The sequence below is a fragment of the Hermetia illucens genome, chromosome 1, assembly GCF_905115235.1.
Source record: "Hermetia illucens chromosome 1, iHerIll2.2.curated.20191125, whole genome shotgun sequence".
NCBI lineage: Eukaryota > Metazoa > Arthropoda > Insecta > Diptera > Stratiomyidae > Hermetia > Hermetia illucens.
In genome coordinates this window covers 28287795-28301141 of record NC_051849.1, presented here as the reverse complement: position 1 = coordinate 28301141, position 13347 = coordinate 28287795, and the positions used below count along the sequence as shown (strand labels likewise).

Here is a 13347-nt window from a genome sequence, read left to right as displayed (position 1 = left end):
GAGGTGACCGCCACGAGTTTTCATTGGGGTTGAAAAGGGGGACCTCCAACTTCACCCTCTATAAAAACTCTATTTTTCCTGGGATGGGGTTGAAAGTTCAACTTGCTAAGGTTTCTATAAGTTTGAGTTTTTTTGCAAAAGTTCTTATTTATAAATAAAAATAATTTTTGTGCCAGCCTCCTTTTAAGTGTACACAAAATTAAGACGTGTCCTTTATTAGTAGAGTTTCACTCCCCTTAAAAACCTCCCAATGCACCAGTATTTTTTAAAAACCTGAAAAATTAAACGACAATTTAACATACTTTAAAACTACTCTTTTACAGTTTAAGCGTTTTCATCTAAATCCGCATCAGTGTAAATGTTTACCACTTACCATATTCTTGTGTTTACCTCCCATCCAGTTTACCTGCGCTAGGTAGGTTGTTGGCAGGTGAGTGATGTCGTTGGAGCGGAGCAACTAACCTTGAGTTCCAAGATGTACTCACGAAGAGCGGTGCACATGAATGTCCACACGATTGTAGTCTGTTCTCCGCCACTAACTCGTATTAGAGGCCAATAGCCAACTCTTTCAAGTTGGTACATTTTACGTGAAAAACTGAACGGAAATGTGATTCTCACCCCCAACCGTGGTTGACGTCAGAAATAGGAAAAGCGGAAAATTATCACATAGTCAACAGACGACAAATTGCGGGGCATTATCAGCTTATACGCACAGTGAATTCATTAGTGTTGTTGTTTTTGTTGTAAGTGGCCGGAGATATCGTTGTAAAGTTGAATGGAGTGACGTCACCCTTTCAGCTCTTCCCGGTCACCCGCCCGCCTCTTCGATAGTACATGTGGAATGTGTGGAGTTACTGTTGCTGCTGGTGTGCAATGTTGGGGTTTGGGGGAGCTTTCGCGTGTGGATGCTATTCCCCCCACGGAAACTTGCGCGTGACTCGGTTTTCTCTCCCGATACCACGAAGGCAGTAAGAAACTTGTTTTTCTGTTCTCATTTGAACTATAGCCAACCGTGATCTGGTCCACGAAACACTAATTATTGCAAAGAACAAACTAGGAATGGATTAGTAACGAAGCCAGAGAGCTTGCCAACGAAAGTGACGTCCCTCCCCTAAGGAAAGCCCCAAAAACCCCCGAAAATATCACGTCATTTTCGTGGATGTGTGGAAATATGCGACAACTATACAAAAGCTAGCTTAAGCGGATTCTTCCCTTATCACCAACCATATCATACGCGAAGTTTCGCCCGGAACGTTTAGAAGCAAGAACCAGTCAGCAGCCTGACGGTCCCATTGATAGTGCATAGGCATTTCGCAAGCATAAGCACTCATCCATCATCAACATTTGCTCCCGCCACAGACGAAGAAATTCCTGGAGACAATCCCTGCGTATCCACTCGACATCCTAAATTCCTGGCAGCAAGTTCCTACGTTTTGTCCGCAGTGGTTCGCGAGTAGAACGGAAAGTGCGTACGTGTCCGGCCTCGAGAATTGGGAAAAGCCTGGAAAATCGATATTCAAATATACGAATTACAGTGAAGCATCTACGATACCAAAACGTGCGGCAAATCGGCAGTCCAATCGCGTTACAGTCGATGGTGAATTGATCCACCAAACAGGAACCCATTAGTTGCGCTTCGTGCTCCTCAACGCAGCACCCTTGCTCCACAGAACTAGCTGTGGTCGCATTCCATATGGAGTAGCCGACGCTGGTTCCATTAGCCAGTGTTCTAATTGTTAGCGAGCCGTTCAGCGTTACGACGCAAGAAAGAGTTGTGTGAAGTGTACTTTGTTCTTGGTGCCAAAATTTTGTAATAATTCCATCATGACGATGGGATGGTTCCATATGGCGGCGTTGGTTTCATCGATAGCGGTCGCAGTCGTTGGCCTTCGAGTTCAGCAGGACATCAACGACGATCCTAATGAACTGCAAAAGGTGGACGGACAGTATCCTCGCGGGAGGTTCCCCTTCCTCATGCCGAACGTTCATCCACGCACGGTGAGTACGTGATTGAAACCAGTGCTTTGTTTTGGGTTTACAGCTTCCGAGATTCGCTCATTTCTTTCACTGGTCCCGGGAAGCATTGCATATTTAACATCCTATTCTCCCGCTACCTTTCTAATGTTTTATGGATACTTAGTTTTATTGCGATACATCTTTAGATTCGAAGGTATCAGCAATCAATATTTGGTGGACACCACCAGAAGCAATAAAATCGGAAAATAAAAGATACTCCAGCCCATTAAAAAGTTAGCGGTATTCCTTCGAAGCATTCGGAATTGAATCTCTCAGAACTCGTCTATACTCCCAAAAAGATACTAAATAGATAGGCAAATCATTAAGACACTAGAAAGTCAAGATGCTCTACCATTTATGGCTTTCAAACGCTTGCGATTCCTGATCCGCAGCACTCTTCCCTGCCGTGGTATTTTTAGCAACCCTTTGTGTTTGTATGTTGTTTTTTCATCCCCCATCAGTGAAAATTCATTATGCTCGGTTGGATTTGCTTTGATGTTGTAGCTCTCCTACTTATCCTTCCTAAACAGAGCTTGGCGTTTCTAGGAGTTTCGCTGTTCAATATTTTCTGATGAGGTCACTCACCTGAAAATCTTTGCTCCAGGCATAATTCAATTTGTTATGAAAAGCTTTCAGATCCCAAGATTTTCTTAGAACTTAATTTTCCCAATTGTGAATTTAGTCTTTTCCGTTACCTAGTGATAACAACGTTCAAGACTCGTGGCGTAGTTTAGATGTGAAGTTTCATTTTTAGTAATTTGACTTGCTACTTTTCACCATTTTTATCTTAATTGTAGAAAGGTGTTAGATAAGCCTCGAATCCACGGTTATGAATATTTAGCCTACATTCAATATGGAACATGGGACTGTAGCAATCCGGGGGGTTTCTGTTCTGATAATGGTTACAAATGTAATTACAGTCTGTGAAGGACTTAGGATTATGTTTAAGAACTGAGGGAGTCCTGAGTCCTCATGCACTTGAAAACTGATGGGATCAACTAGGGAGGAACTGACTCCCACTTTTTTTTTGGTTTAGGACAGCTCATTTTTAAACAAGCGTGTTATGGTTTCTTCCAATTGACAGCCAAGTAATCAGCCACTGTCTCACCTTTAGTTGTGAACCAGATGACCTTAGATTTCGCCTATATGGCAGGAACTCACGTAACATCACCTTTGACCTTGGACCTTTGTACCTTATTATATTCACCTAAGTTACTCCGAAAAGCAAGTGGGTAGGAATTGTGTGTTCACTGTGTGTGGTTCGCTGATTTTTCCAATGATTCCGATTGGAGACTTCATAAATTTGGCTAGCACATTTCCGCCCGCACACGGGAATCTTTGATTTTACAGAAGGTTCTTCGAATTGGATCAGGTAGGAATCAGTGGGCGTATCTAGAAGCCCAATTATCGCTTTGATACGCCGCAATGATGACCCCATTGTTTCCTACAGAGTACAATGCTTCTGTACGGTCTTGGATGAAGTGCTCTAATACACTTCAAGGTCCTGATCCATTTCGATTGGCAGGGCAACGATTATTATTATTATACATCGTTTTGATACCGGAAACTCTTTTGACCATGATTGCGGTGGTAAGAGCAAGGGGGGGCAGAATTCAGCCGGCCCAGATCTTCAGCGTCAGTCCGTAGCTTTCCCGAAGGATAATAGCTCCCCCCTCTGTTAACTGCAGATCTCTTTGAGATATTCAAAGAATTCCGCAGCGTGACTTTAGCTAGAGCTGGGGAATTTGCGAACCGTAGAGTATATAGAGTCTGGTGGCGCGGTCGCCTAAAAGCTAGTACCCCGTGTAGACTGCTGTAATCTTTTACGCATTTGCACGTGTCTAGCCCAAATTCACCTCGACTTAGCGTAGATGGTGGGCCATCGCTATCTGAAATCAGCGGCTGCTAAGTGATGCGAAGAGATTCAGCTCCTGAAAGTCGCCGGGGGGACGCAGATTTTACCCACCGAGAGAGTACCAAGAGCAGAACCTCCCTGACTAGTTCGCCAAAGCGATCACTTGCTTCTATATTCCTATGACCGGGAACCCAGAGGAGGGTGATCTTGAGCGTCACACACAAACTTTTCCGCGCCCCTGCAGTGCGTACTTAATGTGGAGGTCCTGGGAGAGGAGGTGCAGGAGTACATTGTGGACGTTCTACCAGGCAGAACTGCAGAACTGACACACACGATTCTTTGAATATTATAAATTATGGTTTTATTGTACTTCTTGCTTAGCATCTGCCACTACAAAATAGAACCGTACCTTAGGATAGGACGAAGCACGATTGTATACGTCCTGAGAAAAATCTCTCGGCCGAAGACCTCATTTCCTTAAAAAGGTCCACTGGCAGAGGTAGAAGGCTATACAGGCCCTCTTAACTCTCAGTTATATGCTCAGTTTCCAATCTAACGATCCAGGATCACACTCAGATTTTTTACATTGGAGAAAAGAACCAATGTTTGTTGATTTCGCTGCTGGAAGTACCTGTTGCGTTTGGAGTCCCGACCTGATATCGAGTACAGGGTCGCTGGCGAGCCTCAGGTTCTCTCCTTATCCACGGGACTTGCAGCAAATTCTTCTCGATTGGTTGTCCGGAGGCCAAGTAGAATGAGTAGCAGGACCTGCGTCCAAGGAGGGTTGTCTTGGGCCATTATAACGACCTTCAGCGTCCTGTGTCACCTTTCGAGCAGCCCATCGCACTGCGGGTAGTACGCGGTTGTCTAGTCGCGTCTAAAACCGAGGAGTTAGCCCAACTCTGAGAAAAGGGACGACTCAAACTGCATTCCCTCGTCGGTGATTATAATTGAAGGCACACCAAAGCGTGGAATCCATTCACGACAGAGAGCCTTAGCACAAGATTGTGCAGTAATGTCTTTCAGAGGTATCACACCAGGCCACCGTGTGAACCTATCGTTAATTGTGAGACTATTTTTTTGAGAGTAGGGTAGGTGAATGCATTTACGCTCTCGGACTACCAACTAAACACCTCCCTGTTATCAGAGAACTAGCCTGGAATCGTTTGACACATTACTTTGGGCTAGCCCTCCCGCTCTTCCGGCTTTGGGAGGCTTTAAAGTCAGGGAATCCCTTTCACCAACGAGAGGGAGGGGAGGAAGTGAACTGTTAGTTCAGGGAAACCCTTGCCATCCGGTCCCCCCGCCGGTCGAGTTAAATCCTCTTCGCAATAACACTTTTCCGAGCTGGGTAAATGGAAGGTTGAAGTACTAACCCGTATGCCTTAAATTGATGTCGCAGGCTACCAACAAGTTGGCCTTCCTTGATGCGATGGTGGACATCAAATCTTGCAATTTTCTGGTGGAGCTGATGGTCCATGTAAGCAGGGGAGATCTACACGATCTCCACTCCCGACTATTTCAGTTTTACCATGGTAAAGACACTGGAACAGACACAGAAAATGTGCAGGTTCTTCTTTGCGAGGACACATGCTCTAGGTTTGTCCCGATCAGTGCCTCTTGTCTGTATGGAATAAATTGTAACACAGAGGAATCCCGATAATTCGTATCGTCAAGGGACTGACGATTTGCTACGAAATATCGAGATTCCCACTTATTGGGAGTGCAAAATAAAGATCATTTACTATGGGGACCGGAAAATTTGTATGAATTAGCCGGAAATACGAATTATCGATGTACGAATTATCGGGATTCCACTGTATTTACTTTGGAGGCCTATGATGGTTTCGCCTCCTCCGATTCAGGGCTTCTGTATTAATACGACATCGATGCCTTTTCCCTCGGAAAAAGACCAACAGATTAGCTGAGGTACAGGTTGAGTGCTGCAGATTTATTTGCGCTACTCTCAGCACGATCTGCTTGGGTAGGGGGTTCGTCAGTTTCCGTCGGATCGTCGATTTTTATCCCTTCCGGCGCAGCGAATGAAGAAAAGTCGTCGTCCGGTTTCACTAAGCGGAATACTTGCATCTTTGCATTCCTGACTCCGAACCGCACTTTATAGTACACCTTTTCAATAGCATGATTTGCAAAATTTTCAGGAAGGCGTAAACGGGGTGTTCCTTTTCCTGACCTTCTTACAATTTAAATTCTATTATATATTATGTTCCAGTCATTTCTCATCTTTGAATCGGCAGGGAGGGAATCTCATGTGAGCACAAATTTCACACCTTTTCTTCGAATTTGATTAAATAACGGAGGAAAGTTTCACCTGATTTTCTGATTTTTCATGGACATTTTGCAATTTATAAATTTAAATAATAGATTTATAAAATTTTCCATTATTATACGGTCGTCGTGAAATTTGCCCCTTTTTTCTCCGATTCCACACAATGACGGTAATGCCCATGATTAAAGATTTGTTGGTTTTATTTTTCGATTGTTGAACCCTTCTAATTCATTGTACAAACTCACAATTAATTTTTGGACAGTTATACCTTTTTGCCCTTTCTGCTTGGATGCGATCAAATGACGAAGGTACCAAGGTTGATTTATAAGGTTTTGTGTAAAAAAATGGGTTCGCGGAGAGAAGATCTGAGCCTGGGGTGAACATTATGGGGGCCTGTCTTTTATTCCTTTACCTTTCTTTCATTTCAGGCCCTCCAGAAAATTCCGAATCATGGAAAATCAACTCCTCCTAGCCTTTTCTACTAAGTTCTTACCAACCGTAAAGTATACCGCATACCTCCTGCGTTTGGCATCACCCTCACCTTTACCATACCGTGGATGGGTTGGATATTTTGTCGGTCTCCTTAAAAGTGAATAGGCTAGTAAAAGCATAATTTGTCTGACAGCACTTTGTAAAGATGGGTATTATTTCCATTTCTGTTTCGGAAGTTTGTTGTCACATGAACAAAACTCGACATCCTTAAGATGTTTTGTAACTATAACCAACGCTATTTTTGACATTATCCATTACCGTAGCTTGCTGGAGTCTAACTAAATCATTGTTCATGATTTTTCAGAACAGCGAGCACGATATTGGGTCCTATTTGATACTCGCCAGGACAATATACTCCTTGAGTCTATCATCTGTTATCTGTGAAGATAATGAACAACATACAAATATTAGTTATCACTATGGACCTCCCAATTTGGTTTACTTGATCGAGCTTGAATTACATCCACACATTTTCAGCTAGCGGTGCCAGTATTTAATTCAAATCAGACTGCCAACGTAAAAAGTTTCCAGCCATTAACTACCCAAAGCACCCGTTTCAGTACATTAGTCCTCCGCCTAAACGTTTAATCTGGGAAGGTGTTCCCTACAATGCATGCTGCATACAACTTGGTAAACGTGCGGGGCTTTTGACTGCAGTTTGAATGCCGTATTAGGTCTGCCTTCCAGGATTCAAGTTTAATTTCATCATATCCTACTGTGAATTCCCAACATTCCCCATACAGTTTGGCCTGTCAGTTACGCCTGAATAGTCCGCATTTAACCGGCGGCCATAACGTGGATGTGGGGCTCTGGCCTGTCAGTTTGGACGCTTCAAGCGGCCGCTGAATGAATGAAAAATGGTTCGGTCGGTCGGTTGATAGCCTTGGTGACCGTGTTGGTGCTAAGGTGATGGAACGCCCTTTTGCACTGACCCTACGCTCGGACCGGTCAATGCGTTTCTCGTCTTTCAAAGTAATCCCGAACACGTTCATGACATGCAAAATGGACAACAATCCTTCGTTGAAGGTAATTACTGCGAAGTGAATAGTAGTTTTAACCATCCGTTTGCCCGAGGGCAATGTTTTGGAGCCAAAGTCCAAATACAGCTGAGGGATTCGTTGCTGTATAAAGTGTGTGCATCCAAGTATCTTTCTAATAAACTATCAGAAGACAGATTGTCGTATGTCGATTTCATCAACTGTAAAATCTGGGATTGATGGGAATTTTACCATGCAGAAGCTTTGTGAAAGTCCCTTGGGCCTTGGACAGACGCCACTTGTGGAGCGGTCGCACGCCACTAAGCGCTCGAAATACCTATGAAGGAGTTTGCTTTTCCCAAAATCCTTTTTATGGGATATGCTTAACATCATCTACTTTCAAAATATATCAAAAAATTCGATCTGTTGAAACCACGTCGCTAGAAGACCCCCTTAAGCAAGGAAAGTTGAATGAAATACAATGCGATAGAATCAAAGACATAATTTTACTCCTTCAAAAAGGAAAATGGTAAACTAACACGTAAGGAAGTATTCTATTTGTCTGCAGCTATGTGTCCATAAAATAAATTTGCTACATTCGTAGTAGCGCCAATGTCATGCATACGAATTCATGAACTGTACAATGGATGCCACTATATCGTCAAATAGAATACTTTACCTAATTTGCGGTTCATTCCTTCCTCAAGGAATGTCAGTAGAGTCCATCTTAAAATGATTTTGCTGCAGATGTTAAATTACAATGTCTTTTCACGATTTTGCGACAACTGGTGCCCTCGAGTATGTTGGGGATGCTCGCGTTGTCCGGTCAAGACGAACATGTTGTTATCCTTTCATTCATAATTTCGTACGCCATAAACATCCACGAACTTTATTTACTTATGCAGTTAAGTACTTTTGATACTGCGAACCTAAGCAATATAAACCACCGAGCTGGGATTTTGCTCATATAACAGAGACGGTTCTGTTAATTATTAAAAGTCCAGAACTTATACTTGGTATCTGAGCAAATTGGTAATCATGAGCCCTTGGGGAAGGAGCGCACTATGTAATTCGAAGTCGAAGAAACCTTTTTTCCACTTTTTCACATATACTGAATATACAAAATTGCCTCCTTTTCTGTCAATCTGAATATATAAGAGATAGTGCCCTCATTTGTTTCTAAATGCCAATTGTTCTCCAGACAACCATCAATCCTGCTCCGACAACGTCTGATTCAGCACATCAGGAACATTTATTCTCCCAACGTGGGAGCACTCATCTTTAGATACATCCTGCCGCTGCCTTATATCTTACCTCAGATACAAAGGTTACATGTATACATTAGCGTTGGCTCCAATTACGGCGCATTTGGGTCTCATTCCGCTCACCCCCGCTTAAAAGGTAAATATCTTTTATTCAGTCGCAGGCATATCAATCCATCATACAACTTGGCAAGTTTTAGACATCTTCGTGCCAAATATTCAGTCCTTCTTGAAAAACTCCACGGATCAAAACTGCTGAACGATTGCCCTTCAATTGCCTCTCTGCGTGCAAATTAACTCATAAAGTGCGCCTTATTTTCCATTCAAACTCGGTGTCATTCCACTACCCACCGTTCACCTACGTGTATTCATTTTACAGAAAAAGTCAAGGGGGTTGGTATCCACTTCCACCTTTAGGTAAACCTGCGAAACAGAAAAACATTCTCACGAAAATTTTTGAATTTCTGATGGGGCCATCATTCCCAAGGCTTACCATCCACTCCTCCTTCTGCATGTCTGGTGGTCGTTCTTTTCGTTGAGGGTGGCTCAGATTTGACCTTGTTAGCTTTTCAGATTTCATGTAGTCGGTGTAGTGAACTTTGGTAGCTGAGGAAGAAATACTCACTGTGGGGTCACGACATTTCAGGCTTCTATGTCGAAGGCGTCAATTCCATTGATTGTACACATATGTATGTATGGTGTCAACCCCATGTGAGCACAGTATGCTGGCATCTGTGCGATAATGGGAAGGGCAACATTTCATTCATAAATTATGAGGGGCATACTACTGAAGACATTTGCTCATTGAACAAATGTTTGAGACGCTTCTTGACAGCGGTAGAGGTCATATGTGCAGAAAAACCTAATTCATGAGGAATATGTGGGAAGAACATTCATTTCACCATTTATCTAATGTTTGCAGCTTTTCCGAAATCCCTGTAAGCGTCATCAGGCGCATTCTCACTTGGGTAGATTACATTTATCGTTGGGGTAATTAGACCTACTCACATAAATTATCAGAAGCCCGCAAACAGTATTAGACTCATATGGGAAAAAGGCAATAAGGCCTTCAGTTTACACGAAGCTTTACCACCGTTTTGTACATGCATGAACATGGGGAGTAATAGTTTACATTACGTATTGAGCTTTTCAACATTCATTATCAACAACGAAGCGTTCCTAATTTGATTGGAAGGGCTACACATGTATGGAGTTGATAAGAGGCAATGAGTCAATTTGGCGCCCAATCGGGGCTTAATAAGTGCTAAATCTCCCTTGAAGAGACAAATTTCTATGGTTTTCCGGCTAATTAATTTCTTTTGAGGGGAAGGAGTTAAACATCGAAAACTGAAGTATGCCAACATTTAGTTAATTATAACCATTCTCGTTCAGATTCTTATGATATTTGTGCTAGAGAAGTACCAATTAGCGATTACTTGATGAAATAAGTCGGAGCATAAAATGCTCAGCACATTTTTAGGCTGATTTCTCAGTTCTGTTCGAATTTTACGCTAACAAGCGTGCGTACATGGAGCAAATTATAATATTGTGTCACGCGTTAGATACTATTAACATAGTATGCCGGTCCCAAGCACAGGTAAAAGGGGAGGGTTTGAGGCAACGTACTTTGTACTATCCGCAGTAAAACGAAAATAAAATGCTGAGATCAGGGGAGATAAATAGAGCATAGAGCATAGTTGGAGTTATTCCATTATGCTAAATTCTACCTGATCTCTCTTGGTGACAGCTCCTGCGACAGGCCGACCAAGAAAATGCATACAATGTCGTTACAAACAAGATGATCGGATTGAGTCATACGCCTCGGAGAAATGCTAGGGCGTCCACCTTAGTCGATGCGGCAGCACGGGCCCCGGTCCTGTCGAGAAATGGGCAAGGGTTCTTGACGCATGGAGTTAGTCCGAACAAAACAAATACGCGCCTGCACGTTAAATATTGGCACCCTAACTGGAAAGACCGAGAAACTCGCGAGAGCCCTTCCGAGAAGGCGGATTGATATCTGTGCTCTGCAAGAAACCCGATGGTCTGGTACCAAAAGCTGCGACATAGAACGCGAACGCGGTAAAAATGGCTATAAACTTCTCTATTTTGGTAGCCCACACACTGAATACGGTGTTGACATTGCCATCGCAGAGGGTTTCCATGATGCCATTAAAGAAGTTGAACGATTTGATGATCGGCTGATGAAGCTCATCATTATATCAGCTGATCGTACTATTCACTTCTTCACTGCGTACGCACCACAGACAGATCGACCTGATGCCGAGAAAGATGCCTTCTGGCAACTTCTCGATGAAAAGAATTGTCACGTGCCTGCTGACGACAATATCATCATTACCGGCGACCTTAATGGTCATGTGAGTGAAAACGCAGACGATAACAAGTGGTATGGAGGAAAGCAGTTCGGAGTGCGCAATGAGGGTGGCGAGCGTATAATCGATTTTGCGGACACTCATGACCTTGTACCATATCGTTGAACGGAATGAAAGATATGATCCGCAAAGCGGTCTCTTCAACCCTCGGGGTCACCAAGCCGGGTAAGCGGTACATCAACCGAGATACTTGGCTTTCGAATGATAATGTTGAAATGAAGGTCCATGAAAAGAAACGCCTCTGCCACAAATGTCACGACGATAAAACACTGGTCAATTGGCAAATTTATAAGAATGCCAACCGGGAAGCAAAGAAATGCAGTCGCTGTCACCCGAACGGATCATTACAACTGGACACTCTCGGGATGGCAATAGAGATCTGTATCGACTTGCTCAAAGCCGTAACGAACGCCCACAGGATATCGAACACTTCCGTTGCGTTAATGACAAGAACGGTACTTTCCTTACCAACCGTCGAGCCGCAACGGATAGATGGCGAGAATACTTCGAGAAGATTTCAATTGAAGAATTTGCTCATCATCCACTTCCACAATCATTGCCGACGTTTGGAGCAGTTCAACCTGTTAGCCCAACTGAAGTCGAGAAGGCAATAAAACGAATGAAATCGGGGTAAGCCACAGGACCTGATGACATCGCATTTGAGTTCTGGAAAACGAAGAGCTGGGACCTGACACTGTGGCTCAGTGAATTCTTTAATCGGGTTATTCAGCAAGGAAAAACACCATCTAACTGGGAAGAAAGTACCACAGTTCCAATATGAAAAAAGAAAGGTAGTCTAGCAGAATGTCCAAATTACCGTCCGATCCGATAACTTTCCCATACCATGAAGATTTTTGAACGCTATCTTGACAACCGTATTCGCGAAATCGTTGAAATACCGTGAGAAGCATCGCTCACTTTATATTGGATTTCTGGATCTAGAGAAAGGGTTTGACTTTTTGCCACACGAACTCATCTGGTATGCTTTACGACAACACTTCACTCATGCGCTAGGTTCAACTGCTCTATCACGATCCAAAAAGTAAAGTTCGAAGTATGCCGAGTGTAGCAAAACGGCTTCCTGTCTCTGTTAGTGTTCATCAAGGAAGCGCCTTCTCACCACTCCTCCTTGTTTTTGTTATGAACATTGTCACACGGGACATCCAACGTCCAGCGTCCTATACACTGCTTGATGCGGATGATGTTTTCCTAGCCTCTAATAGCAAAAATAATCTCGAGTAACTTGTTCAAGAATGGAACATGCAACATGGTCTCAGATTGAATCTAAACAAAACCGAATTTTTGACAACCGATCCCCATGAAACAGGCACAATTACTGTCAGCAGCAGTGATTTGCCCAGAACTGAGAGATTTAAATACCTCGGGTCAACGCTATCAGCCAATGGAGAACTGCGTTATGAAATTGCTTCGCGCATCAACGCAACCTGGATGAAGTGGCGTTCCACAACTGGTATTCTTTGTGATCGACGTATCAACGAACGTGTCAAATCCAAAATTTACCGGAATGTCGTCTGTCCTGTTGCCCTCTATGGTTCTGGGTGTTGGCCTACCATAAAAGACAATGAGTGGCGTCTTGCGGTAAAGAAGACGAACATGTTGCGTTGCATTACTGGCGTGATACATTCTGATCACCTCCTAAATGAAGATATCCGCGATCGTTATGGGGTTGCACTGATCGTGGAAAAATTGCGAGAAAGGCGTCTTCGATGGTATGGTCACGTAATTTGCGCTAACGATAATTCACTTGCCAAGATTGGTCTGAATATCGAAGTCGACGGTAAATGACCAAAAGGCAGGCCGAAACAACGGTGGCTTGATACGCTGGATGGAGATTTAAAAGCCTCGAGTTTGCATCCAGATCAGGCATTTGATAGAGCCAGATGGCGAAACCGATCACGACGAGCCAACCCCGCTTGTGAACGGGACAAAGGCTGAAGAAAAAGAAGACTTGTTGGAAAGAAGTAAATGCTGGTAGCACCTTTCGTGACTTGTGGGGTTGGTTATTGACGTACGCTGCTAACCTAAATCTGTATTATGCTATGGTAGT

At 43.4% G+C, this 13347-nt stretch overlaps 1 protein-coding gene across 1 annotated transcript in view; it reads left to right on the top strand.

The window, feature by feature from the left end:
- The first annotated feature begins 401 nt into the window (after window positions 1-401).
- Window positions 402-13347, top strand: part of LOC119654446 (peptidylglycine alpha-hydroxylating monooxygenase) — a 39053-nt gene continuing 26107 nt past the window's right edge. The window contains exon 1 of the mRNA XM_038059852.1: window positions 402-1998. Coding sequence (XP_037915780.1) covers window positions 1825-1998 — 174 coding nt within the window. The 5' untranslated portion in view covers window positions 402-1824. The remainder of the gene's footprint in view (window positions 1999-13347) is intronic.